General features: G+C 45.1%; 1 protein-coding gene across 1 annotated transcript in view; it reads right to left on the bottom strand.

Annotated features, from left to right (window-relative positions):
• CAPN13 (calpain 13) overlaps positions 1-16,321 on the bottom strand; it is a 52,113-nt gene extending 35,792 nt beyond the window's left edge. Inside the window, 5 exon segments of the mRNA XM_028168805.2 lie at positions 407-540; positions 5,794-5,909; positions 7,187-7,265; positions 16,125-16,162; positions 16,165-16,321. Coding sequence (XP_028024606.2) covers positions 407-540; positions 5,794-5,909; positions 7,187-7,265; positions 16,125-16,162; positions 16,165-16,321 — 524 coding nt within the window.
• Between the last annotated feature and the right edge of the window lie 1,443 nt (positions 16,322-17,764).

Raw genomic sequence — 17,764 nt, 5'->3', positions numbered from 1 at the left:
CCCAGCTGAGTCTCTGTGAGTCAGAACTGCTGTCTCTCTCCTCTGCTGTCTCTCTCCTCTCAGCAGACTTTGAACATGATACTACATTTTATTTGGGCCTGTACACCAGCCCTTACAATAATACCGTTGTCAGTGCCCATCTCTGTCCAGCTCTGCCCTGCCCACCCCTCGCCATGTGTCTCTGGGTCCCTCCACTGGCTCCAACTGAGCCTTGCGCACAGTGATTATTTACAGAGGATGCCCAGCGAGGTGGCAAAGGCTCTGGAGCTCCCAGGGGCATAGCGTGCATTGAGCAGAGCTGCCAAAAGCCTTGGCGCCGGCTGGTGTGGAGCATAAGTCAGGGCAAGTGGCTGGGCAGGCAGGGCCAGCATCCAGGCCCTGGGCAGAGGGGCGGGCCCATCCTTACTTGGCGCAGGCTTTCTCCAGCAGGCTCGGCCAAAACTCTTGTTTGTTGCGAGGATTAACAAAGAAGTACTCATTGTTCAGGACAGGTAGGCGATCGTCAATCACCACTTCCACCCACTGGCCACACTGCCAGAACTGGAGGAGAGAGAGAGGAATATATGCCCTAGTAGAGTTGGGGCAGGAGGGAGGTGCTGGCCCCCCGACCCAGGCCAAAAGATAACCACCATCGCCACTTAACCACCACAGAGCAACAAGGAAGTCTATCCAGACCAAAATCCCAGCCCAGGTTGGCAGACAGGGGACAGGATTGTCATCTCCACTGACAGGTGAGTCACAGATCAAGTTAATCAAGGAAAATACAGCAGGGAGGAAGGAGTCTTGGGCTCTAGCTGGAATTTATGGCTAACTCCTGCCTCACTTTGGCAAGTCCCTTGTGAGATTCAGGCACACTGAAGACTCTCCGGGTACATCTTGTATACAAAATGGCAGTAGGGGGAGCAGATGCTGAATAGCAAAGGAGAATGGGAGATACAGAGTGTCGTGATGGGGAAGGAGAGCCTTTGGGGAGCTGAAGGCTTGAGAGAGGAGGCAGGATTCCAGCAGGTGGCAAGGAGCAGGGAAGGCAGCCCAGAAGCGGCGGCGACAGAGTAGGCGGAAGCCTGGGGGCCGAACGGTGAGGTTGCTCGGGAGGACTGAGACTTACAGCCTCACCCTGGCCCTTCTCTCCTCACGTCCAGGCGTCCCTGCCAGCAGAGCAGCAGCCATGAAGCGGGCTGGCACTGTCGCTGCTAAGAGTGCAAAGGAACCAGATGCTCCTCTCCAAAACAGAGTGGTTTAATCTTCAGCATTCAACTCTTAATGGTTCACCCGGGGGCATTGCCAAATGAGGATAATTCATAACAAAGCCAGCTTTTTGGAGTTGGTTTGCTGGTCTCTGGATCAGCAACAGGGCTTCTGGCTTCAGGCCTGAGTCTTGACAAGACTCAGGCAAGCCTCCGATAGTTGGGCTTGGAGTAAAGCTGGGTGGATGCAATCCATCATCTGCTCGGTGGTGACAGGGAGCCTGGCCCACAGCTGGATGTCCCAGATGTTGGGCTTTTGCATACAGATGAGGATGCACTTTCGAAGCAGGGAGGGAGACCAAGACAGAGATGTCAGTGGAGACAAGACAAAGAAGATGTCCTCGCAGTCTTTAATGAACCAGCGCACTGGAGCTGGTGTTGCCCCAGCTGTGGATCTGCGTCCCGACTGCAGTAAGATGCACAGGAGGGTGAGGCTGGGAGCCAACAGGGATGTTATTACAGTGAGATCGTGAGACCTGGCTGAAGCACCAAGGAAGCTAACTCTAGCTCCTTGAAGGAGGATACTAGAAGCACAGACCCATCTGGATTTTGGGTGTAACTGGATAGCAAAGTGGAGTAGGCGGTATCCAGTCAGTGGAACCGTGCTCCAGTCCTGGTTTTGTTTTTTTTGTCCTGAGCAACAGATATTGGATAAGACACTTAATTCTCTGTGATTCAGTTTCCTCATCTGTCAAATGGTGGTAAGAGTAAGAGCTACCTCCTACTGTGATGGGATCAGATGAGTGTGTGAAGGTGAGATCACAGTTCTGAAAGTAAGAACTGTTTTTCGATAGGCTTTTCGTTCAGCACTTAGGATAGTGCCCGGCACACAGTAGGCCATAAAGAATGAGTGAGTCCTGGCTTGAACGAGATCCTCTTGTCGGTTCTACCCTCACTCACCATCTTCCCACACCAGTAATGCTGACCAGACTTGTTCTCCCTATACAAAGGGAACCTCAGATAAGATCATCGTTCCCAAAAAGGATGAAGATGGCCTGACTGGTGGTGAAGAAATGAGGCCACCGATCTGTGTTTCCTGGTGCACCGCTCTGGGTGAGGAGGGCTGGCACCTGGATAATGTCTGCACCCTTCAAGAAGCTGGCTGGTACCATTTAGCCAGCACCCCAGTGTCTGAGGGAAACCGGAAGTGCTTTGGGCAAAGCATGCAAGTTGCCCAGGCACCGGGCCCTTTCCAGAGAAGAGTGCCCAGGCTCAGAATGATGAGATGTACAGAAGTCAGCACTTGTAGCTATTTCTGGGGAACTGTGGGACTATCTTCACCACCCAGAAGGGCAAAGCATGTCCAGCCTGGGCCTCAGTTTGTCCTAAGTACCTGTCACCCCACCAACACTTGCACCCTTGAGGTGAGCCCAGACACAGCTACACACTGCACCCTCTGGCTAACTCCTCAGTGTGACCCTTGGACCAGCAGCATCATCTGGGAGCTTGTTAGAAGACCTAGCATGCAAATAATTGGACTTCAGGAAGAGAGAGCAGGATAAAGGAGGACACCCAGAAAAAATGGAGGGAAACAGCTGAGCAGAAAAAGGAGGCAGGTCTTCAGAACGAAAGTGCTCACTGAATTCCAGGCAAGATTAATCTTGTGTGGAATTCACACATCTGGACATTTCTAGAGAAATTTCTGAGCCAAGGAGAGAGATCGCCTCATATAAACTTGCAATTTGAGAGAATATGTCGCATACCAGGTCAAGAGAATAGATTAGCATTGGATTTTTCTTCTGCAACACTGGGGAAGGTACAAGACAATGGAGAAATGTTTACAGATTCTTGAGGAAAAGGAATGTAATCCAAAAATCCTAAACCCAACCGAAATATTGTCCTTAAGTAAGAGCAAATGAAAAATACTCATGTAATCTGAGGAAACTATTCAAGGAACTACTCCTACCAAATGTGGATGAAATTAGAACAAAAATCTTAAGAGGAAATGAAGGCTGAAAGAAACAATGGTGAGTAATGAGCTTTGAATATGCTTTGGACAAGAAATATACTGGTAACGTAGTGAAAATGAAATTGATAGTGAAAGGATGAGCAAAGATATAATAGGGAAATGTAAGTAACAGGAAGCTGGAGTAGCAATGTGAATATCAGATAAAGAGGAATTCAAGTTCAGAAGCATTAAATATAGCAAAGAGGGATACTGTGTAAGCTTTATTGCAACAACCGGAGAGCAAGAACATAAATATTTGGGCACCAAAGAATATAGCAGGAAAAGTATAAAGCCAGAACATAAGAGGAACCCTCTAAACTATAACTTTGGGGAAGAACTTTAACTCACTTCTTTTAGAATATGACAAATCAAACAGACAAAAAATAAGCCAAGATAGAAGAGATAATTGCAGATTATACAACCTGCAAATCAGAGAGCTTGATTCCATATATCATGGATATATTATCATGGATAATATATACTCTTCTCATATGTCCATGAAGCATCTATAAAAACTGTTGTGGGGGGCTTCCCTGGTGGCACAGTGGTTGAGAATCTGCCTGCCAATGCAGGGGATATGGGTTCGAGCCCTGGTCTGGGAAGATCCCACATGCCGCGGAGCAACTGGGCCCCTGAGCCACAGCTACTGAGCCTGCGCATCTGGAGCCTGTGCTCCGCAACGAGAGGCCGCGATAGTGAGAGGCCCGCGCACCGCAATGAAGAGTGGCCCCCACTCGCCGCAACTAGAGAAAGCCCACGCACAGAAACGAAGACCCAACACAGCCAAAAATAAAATAAATAAATTAATTAATTAAAATACTTATTAAAAAAAATCGATGGATACAGATAAGATCTGAGAAGGAAAATTTTAGTCTTAAATCTTTTATCATGAAGAAAAAAAGAAAGACTACTAAGTGTATAGTTTCAGAAAACAAAAAACCAATAAAATTGACCAAGAGAAAGTAAATGGGAATTAATAAAAATAAATTAAAATTAATTATATGGAAATCAAAACCCTAAAAGAAAAAGAATAGAAAGAACAATGAAAATTGAAAGTTGAGTCATTCAAAAACCAATACAGTAGATTGGCTGGATTAAGAAGAGCTGGATTAAGAAAAAAAGGAAAAATAAAAATATAGTTTAGGGATTAATAAAGTTGACTTAATCACAAATTAGAAGAAATAAAATAAAATTTCAGAGAATTATATAAGCAACTTTGGGGCAATAAATTTGGAACTACAGAAGAAAGAGTTGGTTCTCTTGGCAAAATATAAATTTCAAAAATTAACTCTAGAAGAAATAAGAGGCCCAAGCAGATCAACAGCTATTGAACACGTCAGAAGAGTTTAAGAAATCATATTTCAAAAGGAGATAGGTCCAGACGATTTAACTATTGCCTATTTTACTTTTAAAGAACAGATAATCAGTGATTAACAACCACTATACAAATTATTTCAGATCAAAGTAAATCTCAATAGGTTCATATTAAAAAGCAAGCATAACTCCATAGTAAAAACAACAAACAATGGGAAGCCAATTCTACATGTGATATAGATGTAAAAATTCTAATAAAATTTTTAGCAAATTTAATCTAACAGTGGATTAAAAGAATGAAAAACCAGGAAAGTATGTCACTAAAACCAAGAGACAACAGGATTTTGCTCGTCACTCTTATTCAAAATTGCAACCTTCTAATTAATGCAACAAGGCAAAAGAGCAAAATAAGCTCTATAAATATTAAAAGAAGAGACAAAATTATCTTTGTGGATAATATTAGATAACTAAAAAAAAAATCCAGACACTACTAAAGAAAAAAATTAGAACTAATAAAAGAATTTGGTAAGGTGGCTAGATACAACTTAATATAAAACAAGGAATAGCTTTCCTCTTTTTAGCAACATCTAGTTAGAAAAATCATTCATCTTAGCTACAAACTTGTAAAATATCTGAGAATACATTTACCAAGAAGGGTATAGCATGAATATCAAAACATAACTATAACATTTTACTGAAGGGCATAAAACTAGTTCCAAATAAATGGAAAGATATACTGTCTTTTTGGAAAGGAATAACTATAATAATAAAAGTTTGATTTTTCCAAATTAATACATAAATGTAATGCCACTCTATTCTGCATCACAGTGGCTTTTCTTTTTAAATAGACACAATGATTTAAAAATTCTCATAGAAGAATAAATGTGCAAGAATCACCAAGATAAAATATTTTTGAGGCAAGGATAATGAATAATGAAGGAGAACCTATGCCACCAGATATTACAACTCATTCTAAAATGACTGTAATCAAAATAACAAGATATGGCATGGGAATAGACAGACAAAATCTCAATGACGTACAGGGTTCTTGATGAATGACTCTTTTCTTTTGCTGACTGTTACTGCCATTCTTTACATTTACATGAAAACATTTTAACTCTCATCCTCCCTATGTGTCGTCAGATCACGAGCCAACACAGAGTAACTAACACATAAGTGTCTCTTCCACATCTCGGGCTGCCAGACCAACAGAACTTTCAAGACGGTCGCCTTCCTGTGCTCACAGAGAATCCCATTTAAGGAGCATCCCAGCAGCACACTTACCGGAAAACGGAAAATCCCCGCATATTGTTATGAAAAGCTTTGGTCCATTCGGATCTTCTGCAGGTGCTGTGGGTTCTGTGTCAAGGAGCCCTGTGCTGCCAGGAACCAGCAATCTCCTGGGAGGGGACATAAGCCATGAGAGCTGACTGGACACAGCTGGAAGCCCCATCCCATGTACTGCACAGAGTCAGCATACCTCCTTCTGAATAATGCATTTTTTTCTGTCTGAGAGAGGAGAACTGGAAGAAAGATTCACTGGGTTCAGTTTCAAGCAAAATAGAGAAGGTGATGGTAGTGGTTATGGAGATAGTGGTAGTGGTGAAAGGGGTGATGGGGGTAGAGGTGGTGATGGGGTGGTGGTGGTGGTGATGGGAGTGATGGGGGTGGAGGTGGTGATGGGGTGGAGTAGTGATGGGGTGGTGGTGATGGGAGTGATGGGGGTGGAGGTGGTGATGGGGTGGAGTAGTGATGGGGTGGTGGTGATGGGAGTGATGGGGGTGGAGGTGGTGATGGGGTGGAGTAGTGATGGGGTGGGGGTGGTGGTGGTGATGGGGTGATGGGGTGATGGGGGTAGAGGTGGTGATGGGGTGGAGTAGTGATGGGGTGGTGGTGAAAGGGGTGATGGGGGTAGAGGTGGTGATGGGGTGGAGTAGTGATGGGGTGGTGGTGGTGGTGGTGGGGTGATGGGGGTAGAGGTGGTGATGGGGTGGAGTAGTGATGGGGCGGTGGTGATGGGAGTGATGGGGGTGGAGGTGGTGATGGGGTGGAGTAGTGATGGGGTGGGGGTGGTGGTGGTGGTGATGGGGTGATGGGGGTAGAGGTGGTGATGGGGTGGAGTAGTGATGGGGTGGTGGTGGTGGTGATGGGAGTGATGGCAGTAGAGGTGGTGATGGGGTGGAGTAGTGATGGGGTGGTGGTGATGGGAGTGATGGCGGTAGAGGTGGTGATGGGATGGAGTAGTGATGGGGTGGTGGTGGTGGTGATGGGAGTGATGGGGGTGGTGGTGGTGATGGGAGTAATGGTTTTACTGAAATAGCACATACAAAGTATCTAGCACAGCCTTGCAGAAGTTCAATTAATGTTTGCTTCCCTGATGCTTCTCTCTACTCAGTGCTCAGATTAAACTCTGTGTCTATTTGCTCCTTTTCTTTGATAACTGCTCTCCCCAAAGGGCTCTGCACCCCCACTGCTGAGCCGACTTCCAGGCTGAGGGTCTGGGCATGAATAGTCCGTCCACAGCAACACCGAGGGTGCCAGCCTTGCCTCCTCAGAAGATGGGGCAGCATTCTGTGGCTCTGGGTGGGCACTGCTCTTGACCACCCCCCTACTCTGAGGCTGACTTTGGGCAGCCTGCCTCAATCCAGGGCTGGGAAGGAAGAGGTTGAGTTCTTACCTGCCTCCCCCTGTTGGCTGTCGAAACTGCTTGCACCTTCCAGGATGAAGTGAGGCTCTGATTTACCCTTCAATAAATCCTTAGAAAAGAGGGAGAAAAGCCATGAGCATCTTTCATTCCTCTATCTCCCAGTGTGCTACCCAAGACATCACTCTCCTTGTCTTTGAGGGGTAGAGGTTACTTCTTAAACAGGTGTTTAAAATCTGAGCTAGGAAAGCTGCCCTCATTCTTCAGGTTTTATTGCTAACAGCAAGGCAGATGTCAAAAGGGTGTATCTGTAACTGACCAAATAGGCAATAAATGCATAAGCAATCTGTGCCAAGAGATAAGGACTCAGGATCCTTACATCAAATGATCAGCCATCCTGGTACCAACAGCACTGCTTCATTAAGAGTTTATAAACAACCAAAAAAGAATAGGATGCATTTATTAGAGGAAACTTTTATAAGCATAACGACGCTTTCCTTGTGAAATGTCATCTCTCAGAAGTCAGTGTAGACATTCTGAGCTCCAGGTTCAAGTCCAGCCATGTGCTGTACAGGATAGAGGATGTGCATTACTCAGGTCTCTGTCCACTCCCTGGCTAACACACACACTGATTCTGGAAGACCCCAAGCAGCCTCTAGGTTTTCCTGCTACCAGGAGCCCACACGATTATCCTCAGCATCTCCTCTGTGCATCTCTTCCTGGATTTCCATTGCGTGGATTTGTATAATTTGGTAACTGTTCCTGTATCATTTCTTTTCACATTGACAAATAAGTCCCCAGAGAGCAGGGCGGCAAAGTAGATTCATCTACTCAACAGCCATGAACGTGTGGAGTCCTGTATCTTGTGAAACCTGTCAGCCCTTAGTATACTGCCGGCCAGTTTCCTGGTGGAGCCGCCAAGGGGCAAACAAAGGTGTGCGTGTCTGCAAACAAGTCAGCCAGCCCACCTCACCAGGCCTCCTCCCACCATCTTCTCTGCACATAACCAGCCCTCTCTGATGGCCAGGGCAGGGCGCTTAGGCCCAGGCCCTTGCAATGGAGGCATCAAGCTGACCCTCTGCCCTACCCTTGGCTGCTCAGAACTCGGGGTCTCTCCCAACACCAGCAGGAAGGGCAGCTCTCCACAGGGCCCTGGAGGGAGCGACTCTCCCAGTGTCAAAGCAACTTGGGGGCACTTCAGTGGCTTTAGCTGTCCCCTCACCTTCTACTGGAAAAGGGAACTCAAGGTCTCAGTGGAGGCTAGCTGGAGAGCCTCCACTCAGGAATTAAAGAAGAGGGTGGGGCCATCAGGTTTTTGGATGGGGTAAAAAAGACAGTGTGGCTCAGTTTTCTTGACCCAGCACAGCTGCAGCTTCTTCGTCGTTTACCCCTGGTTTACCCCCATGATGGGCAGAGGAGGGGTAGGTATGCCGAGAGTGAGTGAACGGAGCCTGGTGTGGAATCCTGCCTGCATTGTTCCCTGGGTGACCTTGAGCAACTTTCTTTACTTTGCTGAACCTCAGTTTCTTCATGTGTAAAATGGGAGTCAAATGAGAAAGCCATTGGTGCCCTGGCTGCTGTTACCAAACCCTCGCCGAGGACTAGATGCTCCATTCGCAGTGGTGGCCCGACAGAGCTGCAAAGCAGGAGTTTTTGCATTTTACAAACGAGGAAGGATGTGAAATACTTAGTGTAGCATCAGACAAGGGACCTGTTCAATAAATATTGATTCCCTGCTTCTGTAATATTTGCAAAATTAAAAAGACCACACTCACGGATAAACCCAGCATCTCAAAGGCATTCACTATTAAACGAGAGAGAATAAAAACGTGGATAACACAGTCAACTTTTAGATATTAGAAAGACAGAAAGAGCCTCACAAACATAGGCGGAAGGAAATGATAAACAGAACAACTGGTGAATTACAAAATAGAAACACAGCAAGATCAATAAAGCAAATATTGAAGACATTGTATTTGGGGAGAAGGTTTACTTAGACCCAACCTTTGGCTAATATGCTAGAGAAACCCAAATAAAATTAGAAATAGAAAGGAGGTTTTAGCAGTATAAAATCATGACGTAAAATTCTATACTAATCAGTTTAAGCATACTGATGATTTTCTGACAAGAATTAACATGGCCAAAATGATCCAACTTGGTAAATAACCTGAAAATCAATAACCTTGAAACAGTATTTTTAAATGATCAAAGAATATCTCCCTATTATCTCTGTCAAGGCTTCTAAGTACACAAAATTTTCTTGCTGAGTTCTCTCAGACTTTCAGGAAATAATTCCTGTGTCGCTTACAGTTTCAATGTTTAAAAAAAGAAAGAATCCTGCCGCCGTTTATTTTAAGAAGTCAGCACAGCCTGGATGCCCAACCTGAGAGAGAGACACACACACACACACACACACACACACACACACACACACACATATACACACACATACACACACACACACACACACACACACACATCACATCATAGACTGATTTCATTTACGGAAATATACTGAAATAAATACCCGGCAAATGAATCAACGATAAATTATACAACTAACCCACTATCATTAAGTAGGGTTTGCCATAGAAGTGCAGGATGCCAGGATGGTTTCCTATCAGGATATCTAATGGTATAAAATACCATTTACATGGGCCAAAGGAGAAACAATTGCTATCTTTCCAATAAATGCCTTGAAGGCATTTGATAAATGCATAAATTTCTCTGATTTACCGAAATAACAAAATCGAAAATGAAAAAAACCAGAATTTTAGTTAATTAGGAATAGAAAGATACTTTAATTTATTAAAATTAAAGGATAATTATTTCAAATAAAAAATCAATTGTCAACATCAAATTTATGGGCAAACACTAGAATTGTGTGCATAGAAGTTGGGCACCAGACTAGCATTTTTTATCTCCTGTCCTGAGCTGCCTGTTCCTTCCTCACTCTGGGCTTCAGAGGGGTCCTGGGTGATCCAAAAAGAGCAAAGGTTAGGAGGAGACAGAAATTATACCCAGAAGCATTTCAGTCTGCCGGGCCGACTTTCTGAGACCAGGCCCACAGAGAAAATAGATCAAGATGGTTGGAAGATGAAAATCCCCTGGCTCTGGGCAGGTCCCCTGTCACTAGGTGGGCTGGGCACACCAGGGCAGTGAGAGAGTGTGGTAAGGCTGGTGATGGGCAGTCTCTACCCCGAGTGTGACTCAGAATCACGCAGGAGCTTCGCAGACATGGAGACTGCTGGAGGCCGCCCCCCATGACCTGGATTTAGTAGGTCAGATGGAGGTAGAGTTAAGGATCCACACAGCTCCTCAGGTGTTTCTGAGGCCCAGCCAGGGCAAGGAGCAGGTTCAGAGAGGTTGAGTGATTTACCCTAGGTCCCACAGGAATCAGGCTGTGCATCAGGCCCTCCGCTCCCATAATGCCTTCCCCATGGACCACACCGGCAGGCAGGGTCTTCAGTGTTTTCTGATTCTGTGAGATGGATTCGCCCTTTGAGGTCTCTGCAACACCATTTGTACAGAAGGAAGCTGTGATAGTTCATTTTATGTGCCAATTTGACTGGCTCATGGGGTACCCAGATTTTTGGCTACACATTATTTCTAAGGAGTGTTAGCATTTGAATCAGTGGACTCAGTAAACAAGATTGCCCTCCCCAACATGGATGGACATCATCCAATGTATTGAGGGCTTGAATAGAACAAAAGGTAGAGGAAGGGAGAATTCACCCCTTCTCTGCCTGACTGCTGAGCTGGGACATTGGTCTTCTCCTGTCCTGGGACTGGGAATTACATCATCAGCCCCCCTGGTCCTCAGGCCTTCCCACTTGGACTAAACTACACCATCAGCTTTCCTGGGTCTCCAGCTTGCAGACAGCAGATCTTGGGACGCCTCAGCCTCCATAATTATGTGTGCCAATTCCTCATGATAAATAAATCAACAGGATATATCTATATAGTTCCTGTTGGTTATGTCCTATAGGAGATCTCGACCTCTCCCCTCTCCTCCTCCCTCTTCCCCTCTGCATCCACACCCATAACCCATATCTGAAGTGGTACCAAACCAGGCACTGCCCTGCAGTTGTCTCTGGAGGTGTCCCTTCTAACATGGCATCACTTCCTATGTTTTGGACAGTGATTCCTGTGTTCTTGTCAAAGGCTCCTCATGCCCTCCCCCAGACGGTGTGCTGCTTTTGGATGAGGAAACACCCGGTTTAGCGTGTTGGTCTTCAGACACAGGCCCTTTCAGCCGGTGGCCAGAATTCAGGCCGGGCCAGGTGGCAGCGTCACTCCCTTTTCTATTTTTGCTAGAGAACTTTGCTTTATTGGAATCAAAGTTCTTTGGCTCAGTGGCAATTGGCTGTTGGCATGCTCTCTTTCTGTCGCCTTCTTCTACCTGTTGCCTTCACAACCTACATTCAGAGCTCCACTTTGTTAACCCCTTCCTTTCCGGAATAACTCATGCTGAAACCAAGGTGAATCATTTATAGTAAATGATCCTTTCGGAAACTCTGCTCTGGCTACTTGGAAGATGAACATCGGTGTCTGGGTAGGCAACACTTCATTCTGGGATGGCCACAGGCCAAAATCCACAGTGGGGAGGGGTGCTAAGTCCTGAACATGTTTTGGGCCCCCAGCCCATTCTTCAGTTGAGAAATGAACATGTTTTTCACTAAAGAATGGGGACAAAGATGAAATTTCAATCCCTCAGTCTGACACAGTGGCAACTCTGCTGTGAAGATCTACGTCTACAATTCTGTGTCTTCCAATATGGTAGCCACAAGCCATATTGGCGACTTACATTTAAATAAAATCAAATAAAATAAAATTAAATTAAATCAAATCTTCAACACCTCAGTCACACTAACCCATTTCAATTGCTCAATACCAACATGTGACTAGTGGCTACTGTATTGGCAGAAAGGACATTTCCATCATTGCAGAAAGTTCTACTGGACAGTGCTGATCTACTGAATGAGGATAATAATATTATCTACCTCATAGGCCTGTTATGGTAATTAAATGAAATGTTGTATGTAAAGTGCTTAGATTAATACCTAGCATAGGTACATGCTTGATAAATGGAATTTGTTATTATTCATGAAATAAAATCTTTAGAAGAAAGTGACTCTAAGTGCCAAATTCAGTTCAGGGAAATATCACATAGAGTCTCCAGGTAGAAGCGTAATTCTCAGCATTGTCTCTTGCTGAGGCTGGTGTTGCAGAAAGCATTGAGGAGGATGAGGAGTTGGATCCTTTCAGTGCCATTTGCTCCAGGCACAGTCACAGGCATTTCCAGAACCTGACTGCCTGCTGGTGGGGGGAGGGGAGGGTGTGGGGAGTGGGTTACCAATTCCTCAAGCCCAGAAAAGCTGAAGGAAGCAATAGAAGGAGCTTCTACAGCAGCAAAATGGATTAGGGTTAATTGTTAGAGAGAGGGAAGATAAGAAGGAGGAAGAGGTAGGCAAAAGGAGAGAGAGAGAGAACATGAACTATGGGATGCGAAGCAACTTTTCTTCTTCATGGGGCATAGAAAGCTGAGCCTAGTTTCATGCCCCTGACTCTTGCACTGTTGTTGAACCCACCTAGCCTAGATGAGTACGAGAGGTAGAATGATATCCATGATGGTTTAACAGTTGCCTAGAGTATGAAGCTTTCCCATTATCTAGAAAAGCCTAGAATGCAGAAATGGCCTAAGGAGCCTTGGTGCCACCTCAGCCATTATATAATTGAAGTTTAGGGGATGCCAGTCAGGCCTCTGGTCAGGCACTGAGCAAGCTTTAGATTGGGAGGCAACCTTCTAATAGTGATAGGCAGCAGAATGTGAGAAGAAAAGCACTATGCACACTCCCTCCCAGGCTACCCTGGCCTCCCCAAATGGTTTCCTCTGACCCACATTTCTCCTTAAAAGTGTTTGCTGAAATTGGCTGAAGACTGAAGATGAGATGACTGGACAGTGAAAGCCCAAGAAATCCGAGGGGATGGCCCCTGGGGCTGCTACTCTATGCCATCCCTCCCAAATTAGTCATAGTAACAATAGCTAGTGTTTAGTAAGTGCTTACAATGTGCTAGACAATGTTCTAAGTATTATCTTCATTTATTCCTTAAAATAATCTTGTTAGGTACTGGTACCATTTTTATCCTCATTCTTTTCACCTATAAAAATGGAAAGAAGGGCAGAAGATAGACAGGGATTGATTCTGTTACCCAGACAAAGTAGGAGATTCTATTGGTGCACAAGATATTATTAGCAGCAAACAGGAGCCTAAAATATATCACGAGCTTATGATGAAGCCTTACAGGAGGTGATACAGTTGTGGTGTTAGGAATATGTCTCAGAGCCAGACTCCAGGGTTCAAATCCCAGCTCTAACACTTTAGGCAGGTCACTTAATTCTGTTTCTGTTTCTCATCTGTAAAATGGGGCTAATAATAGTACCTCCTCATGGAGTTATTATGAGGATTCAGTGAGTCACAGCACCTAAAGCCAGGCCTGCCATGTGGTCAGCACTATCTAAGTGTTGGCCATTACAGGTAGGATTGTTCCACGCTGGCTGGAGCTTCTCTTTCAAGGCTCTTTTCAGTCGCAGCTGTGAGCTGTGACAGTTGAGGACGTCACCATGTTTAAGGGGTGAGTACATCAGCTTTCTCCTCCACCATCTTACTTGGAAAACAGACCAACTCAAGAATTCTCTATTATACATGTAGAGCTTGAAACCCATTTCAGGTGCCTGTGGACAGAGTCATTCATTCACTCACTTATTCATTCACCCAAATCCTAACAGAATCCTGTGGGGCACACAATCCTATGTGAGGAATAGTACAATATGTGGAGTCAGAAATTTTAGTTTAAATCCTGGCTCTTTCCTACACTGTGTCACATTGTGCAAGTCACACCACCTGTCTGAACCTGTTCTCTCATAAAACTGGGAAAGAACATGAGACAAAGTAAGAGAAGACACATGGAAAGCTCTGGAAAATACTATACAAGCGTAAGTGCTGCCAATTGTGATAAGGGATACAAAGAGATATGACATATCCACATATACATTTTAAAAGAAATGTTGGAATGAAAAATGACCCCCTGGTAGAGCTTTTGGATGGGTAAGCTTTCGGATGAGAAGAAGAATGGGAGTAAAAAGTATCTGGCCCCTGGCTTCCTCTATTTTGGGTTCCTGGAATGGTTCTGTGTGAGTCATTTCATTTCTGTTTGCCTCAGTTTCTCCTGGACCTCAAAAGACATCACAATTTGAGATGTTGCTGGAATTCGATAATAAAAAACTCCCAACCCTTTCTAAATAAAAATGTTATAAATTCTTTAACACTATAAATATGGTCTCACATCTATTGCTCAGTACCTTGTGAAAAAAAAAAACATTCTAAAAGAACCTCATCTGAAAATAACAAAGGGAGAAAAATATAATCCTTCCAAGCTTTAAATAGAGTTCTCTGCTCAGCTCTCCGTAGGAGTGAAGTCCAGAAGTAGGGAGTCATTGTTGGGGACTTACTGCCTCTGGATGGTAAGATGGATTCTAGAAGCTTGAAGCACCCTCATCTTAACTAAGCAGCATCCTAAGCCCCACCTGATCCCCACTCACCCTCCCCTTCCCCAAAGCTACAAATTGGTCCTGAGTTAGGACAAGAGTTGTTACCTCCAGAGTTTCCGTCTTGTTCTACGTCATCAGAAAATACCTATTCTGCATAACCTAACCTGGCTTTATAGAGTGTGTTGCACAGAGTGCTTAGCATTTCATTCGCATTCAGTAATGCTTGCTGATATTATAACCATTAGCTTACTAGACATTATATTCTTTCCTCTTTTTTTTTTTTTTTTTAAGAAATTCACGTTCTTTTATTTATTTATTTATTTATGACTGTGTTGAGTCTTCGTTTCTGTGCGAGGGCTTTCTCTAGTTGCGGCAAGTGGGGACCATTCTTCATCAAGGTACGCGGGCCTCTCACCATCGCGGGCTCTCTTGTTGCGGAGCACAGGCTCCAGACGCGCAGGCTCAGTAATTGTGGCTCACGGGCCCAGTTGCTCCGTGGCATGTGGGATCTTCCCAGACCAGGGCTCGAACCCGTGTCCCCTGCATTGGCAGGCAGATTCTCAACCACTGCACCACCAGGGAAGCCCCTCTTTCCTCTTATTCTAGGCTCTGCTGGCTGCTTTTGGAAGCATGAACAGGGGGTTTGAGCATCAGGGCCCGCAAAGTGGCGCTTAGCCAGGTCCTTTGCATCAATGAAAATGATATTATGAGAATGCTTAGTGGGCTGAGAAATTTCCCTTGGAGCTTCATGCCCTGAAACTGAGATAGTTCTAGAAAAACCAACAGGGCTCACCTGGCTTCAAGGTGGAGTTAGTGGTCGTCTACTGGGGTGGGGGAGTCAGGGGGTTTGAACATTGCCATGAAATACCTCCCTAATTTTACAGCTGATGTTTACAACTCTTTTATAGGTGATCAGCCTTTACAAGATTGAAAATACACATATACATGACAGAGGCAAGGCAATTGTTGAAATTCATCCTATTGTATAAGTGACTGACATGTTATCTTCCCTTTGAGTAAATTCTAATAAGGAAAGAAAAAAGATAAAGATCGTAATACCTGACAGAATAAAGAATGATGAAGACTGACAGAGGGGCTCATTTACGGAGATTGAAGAGACCCCACAGCTACTACTACAATCCTCCTACCCATGCATTCCCATTTTTAATGTGGGAATCCTAAGGCATGTAATCTAGTGACATGCTGTCTTAGAACTGGGATCCTGCTTCCTGGTACAGGGTCATTCCATCCCACTGTGGATACAACAGTATAGCTGAGGGACCAGATGAACTTCAGTCTCCTTCCAGTTTAGTTTGGGCCAGCCCTGAAAACTAGGTCTCAGGCCCATCATTTCAGGGGGAGGCGCCATGGGAGGCACCATGTCAGAGGGTCCAGGAGCTAGAGAGGAGGCTCACTTACCTTTGGCCGCATCCAGCTTAGGCTGGAGAGGTTTTTCCCTTGAGCAGCTGTAGACCTATGGAATAAGTCTCAGCAGGGAATGTCTTGTCCTCAAACAGCAGGCCTCTGTTTAGGCAATAATCCCGTAAGGAGTAAAAGTCCTGTTGCTTGAACTTGGTGATGGGGGTCTTGGCTAGAAGCTCCTGGTTGTGCGCCATGAGTCTTCTTGGAAGAGGTATAAGGTCTTTCCCTTTCAGTGAGAAAAAAAGATATTTTTAGGGGCAAGCCATCAAGTCCTTTGCATCATTAGATGTGAACCCTTGAAAGGCACTCAGATGTCCCCCACTTTTACATGTGAGGAGACTGAGACCCAGATCAGTGCTATCCCTGGTGACACAGCCAGTTGGTAGGTGAGCCCAGACTACAATCCAAGCATCCTTCCTTGTAGTTCAGTTTTCAGTCTGCGGTACTGAACAGCTTCTCAGGATGCTCTTACGTGCGTGAGAGACTATTCATACATTAATGAACATTTATTGAGTACTGACTTTATACCAGGCACTTTTCTGAATGCCGGTGATCCAAAGATAAATATGACATGATCTTTATCCCCTGGGGGCTCATTATCAAGTGGGAAAAATAGATTAGACATTTCAACAACTAGCTCTCTTTCAACAGAAACGGTCTAATTAAAAATGTGTACAGAGTCCTGTGGATGGATATAAAGAGGAGGAGCTAGGAACTGCCAAGGAGAGTCTGGGGTGGTTCTCCCACAAGCAGTGACATTGGAATTGGCCTTGAGGGAAGAAGAATCTGCCAGGTGGAGAACTGGCAAGTAGGTTAAGAAAAAAAAAAAAAAGTCCCTCCAGGTGCCCTGAATAGCTAGTACATGGAGGACCAGGAGCTGGACTGGAGAAGTCATGGGTGTTAAGAGGGGGTGGGAGGGGCTGGAGAGTCAGTGGGGCGAGGGTTGGGAGTAGAGAGTCTTGGCAGACAAGGCCAGGAAGGTAGGTTGGAAAGCTGGATTGTTTTCGTTTTATACCCTGCAAGCACTGCAGGGCCACTGAAGAGGTGGATTATGATCCAATCTGTGTATAGGATTGTGGAGCAAGTTGGAGACCACACAGCGGGATGGGGAGGGTCTGAGACAGGGCAGAGGCTTGGAGGCTGCTGCATATTTGTCCACGGGAGAGACAGCGTTAGAGCAGCGGTAGTGAAGATGGTGGAGAGACAGATTCCAGAGTCACTTTTTAGGTAGAACCCGTAGGATTCGATGATGAATATAGGGGCGGGAAGTTGAGGATGTGGGGGAGGAAGAAGAAGAGGCAGTGCAGTGAACAATCAAATGAGCTTTGAAGTTTGCTCTCTGCTCTCACCACCTACCTACCAGTTCTGCAATAGTGCGTTAGTATTCAAGCCTGTGAACCTATCTCTCCACTTGTATGGATTAATGATACCAACCTCAGAGGGTTTATTGCTGTATTAAATGAGGTTGGACCTAACAGACTGAACAGAGTGACTGGCAAACAGTAGCTACTCAGTAAATGTTGGCGCCCTAATTTCTCTAAACAGCAGTCAAGGTAGCCTGGGTTTTCTTGTCCAGGAAGCCACAGGGGTGTAACTGATGCCATTTACCAAAATATGCATCACATCCTCCATCTGCA

The sequence above is a fragment of the Balaenoptera acutorostrata genome, chromosome 12 (genome assembly GCF_949987535.1).
Source record: "Balaenoptera acutorostrata chromosome 12, mBalAcu1.1, whole genome shotgun sequence".
Classification (NCBI taxonomy): domain Eukaryota; kingdom Metazoa; phylum Chordata; class Mammalia; order Artiodactyla; family Balaenopteridae; genus Balaenoptera; species Balaenoptera acutorostrata.
The sequence above is the reverse complement of the archived record's forward strand: the minus strand, read 5'-3'. Positions and strand labels throughout refer to the sequence as shown.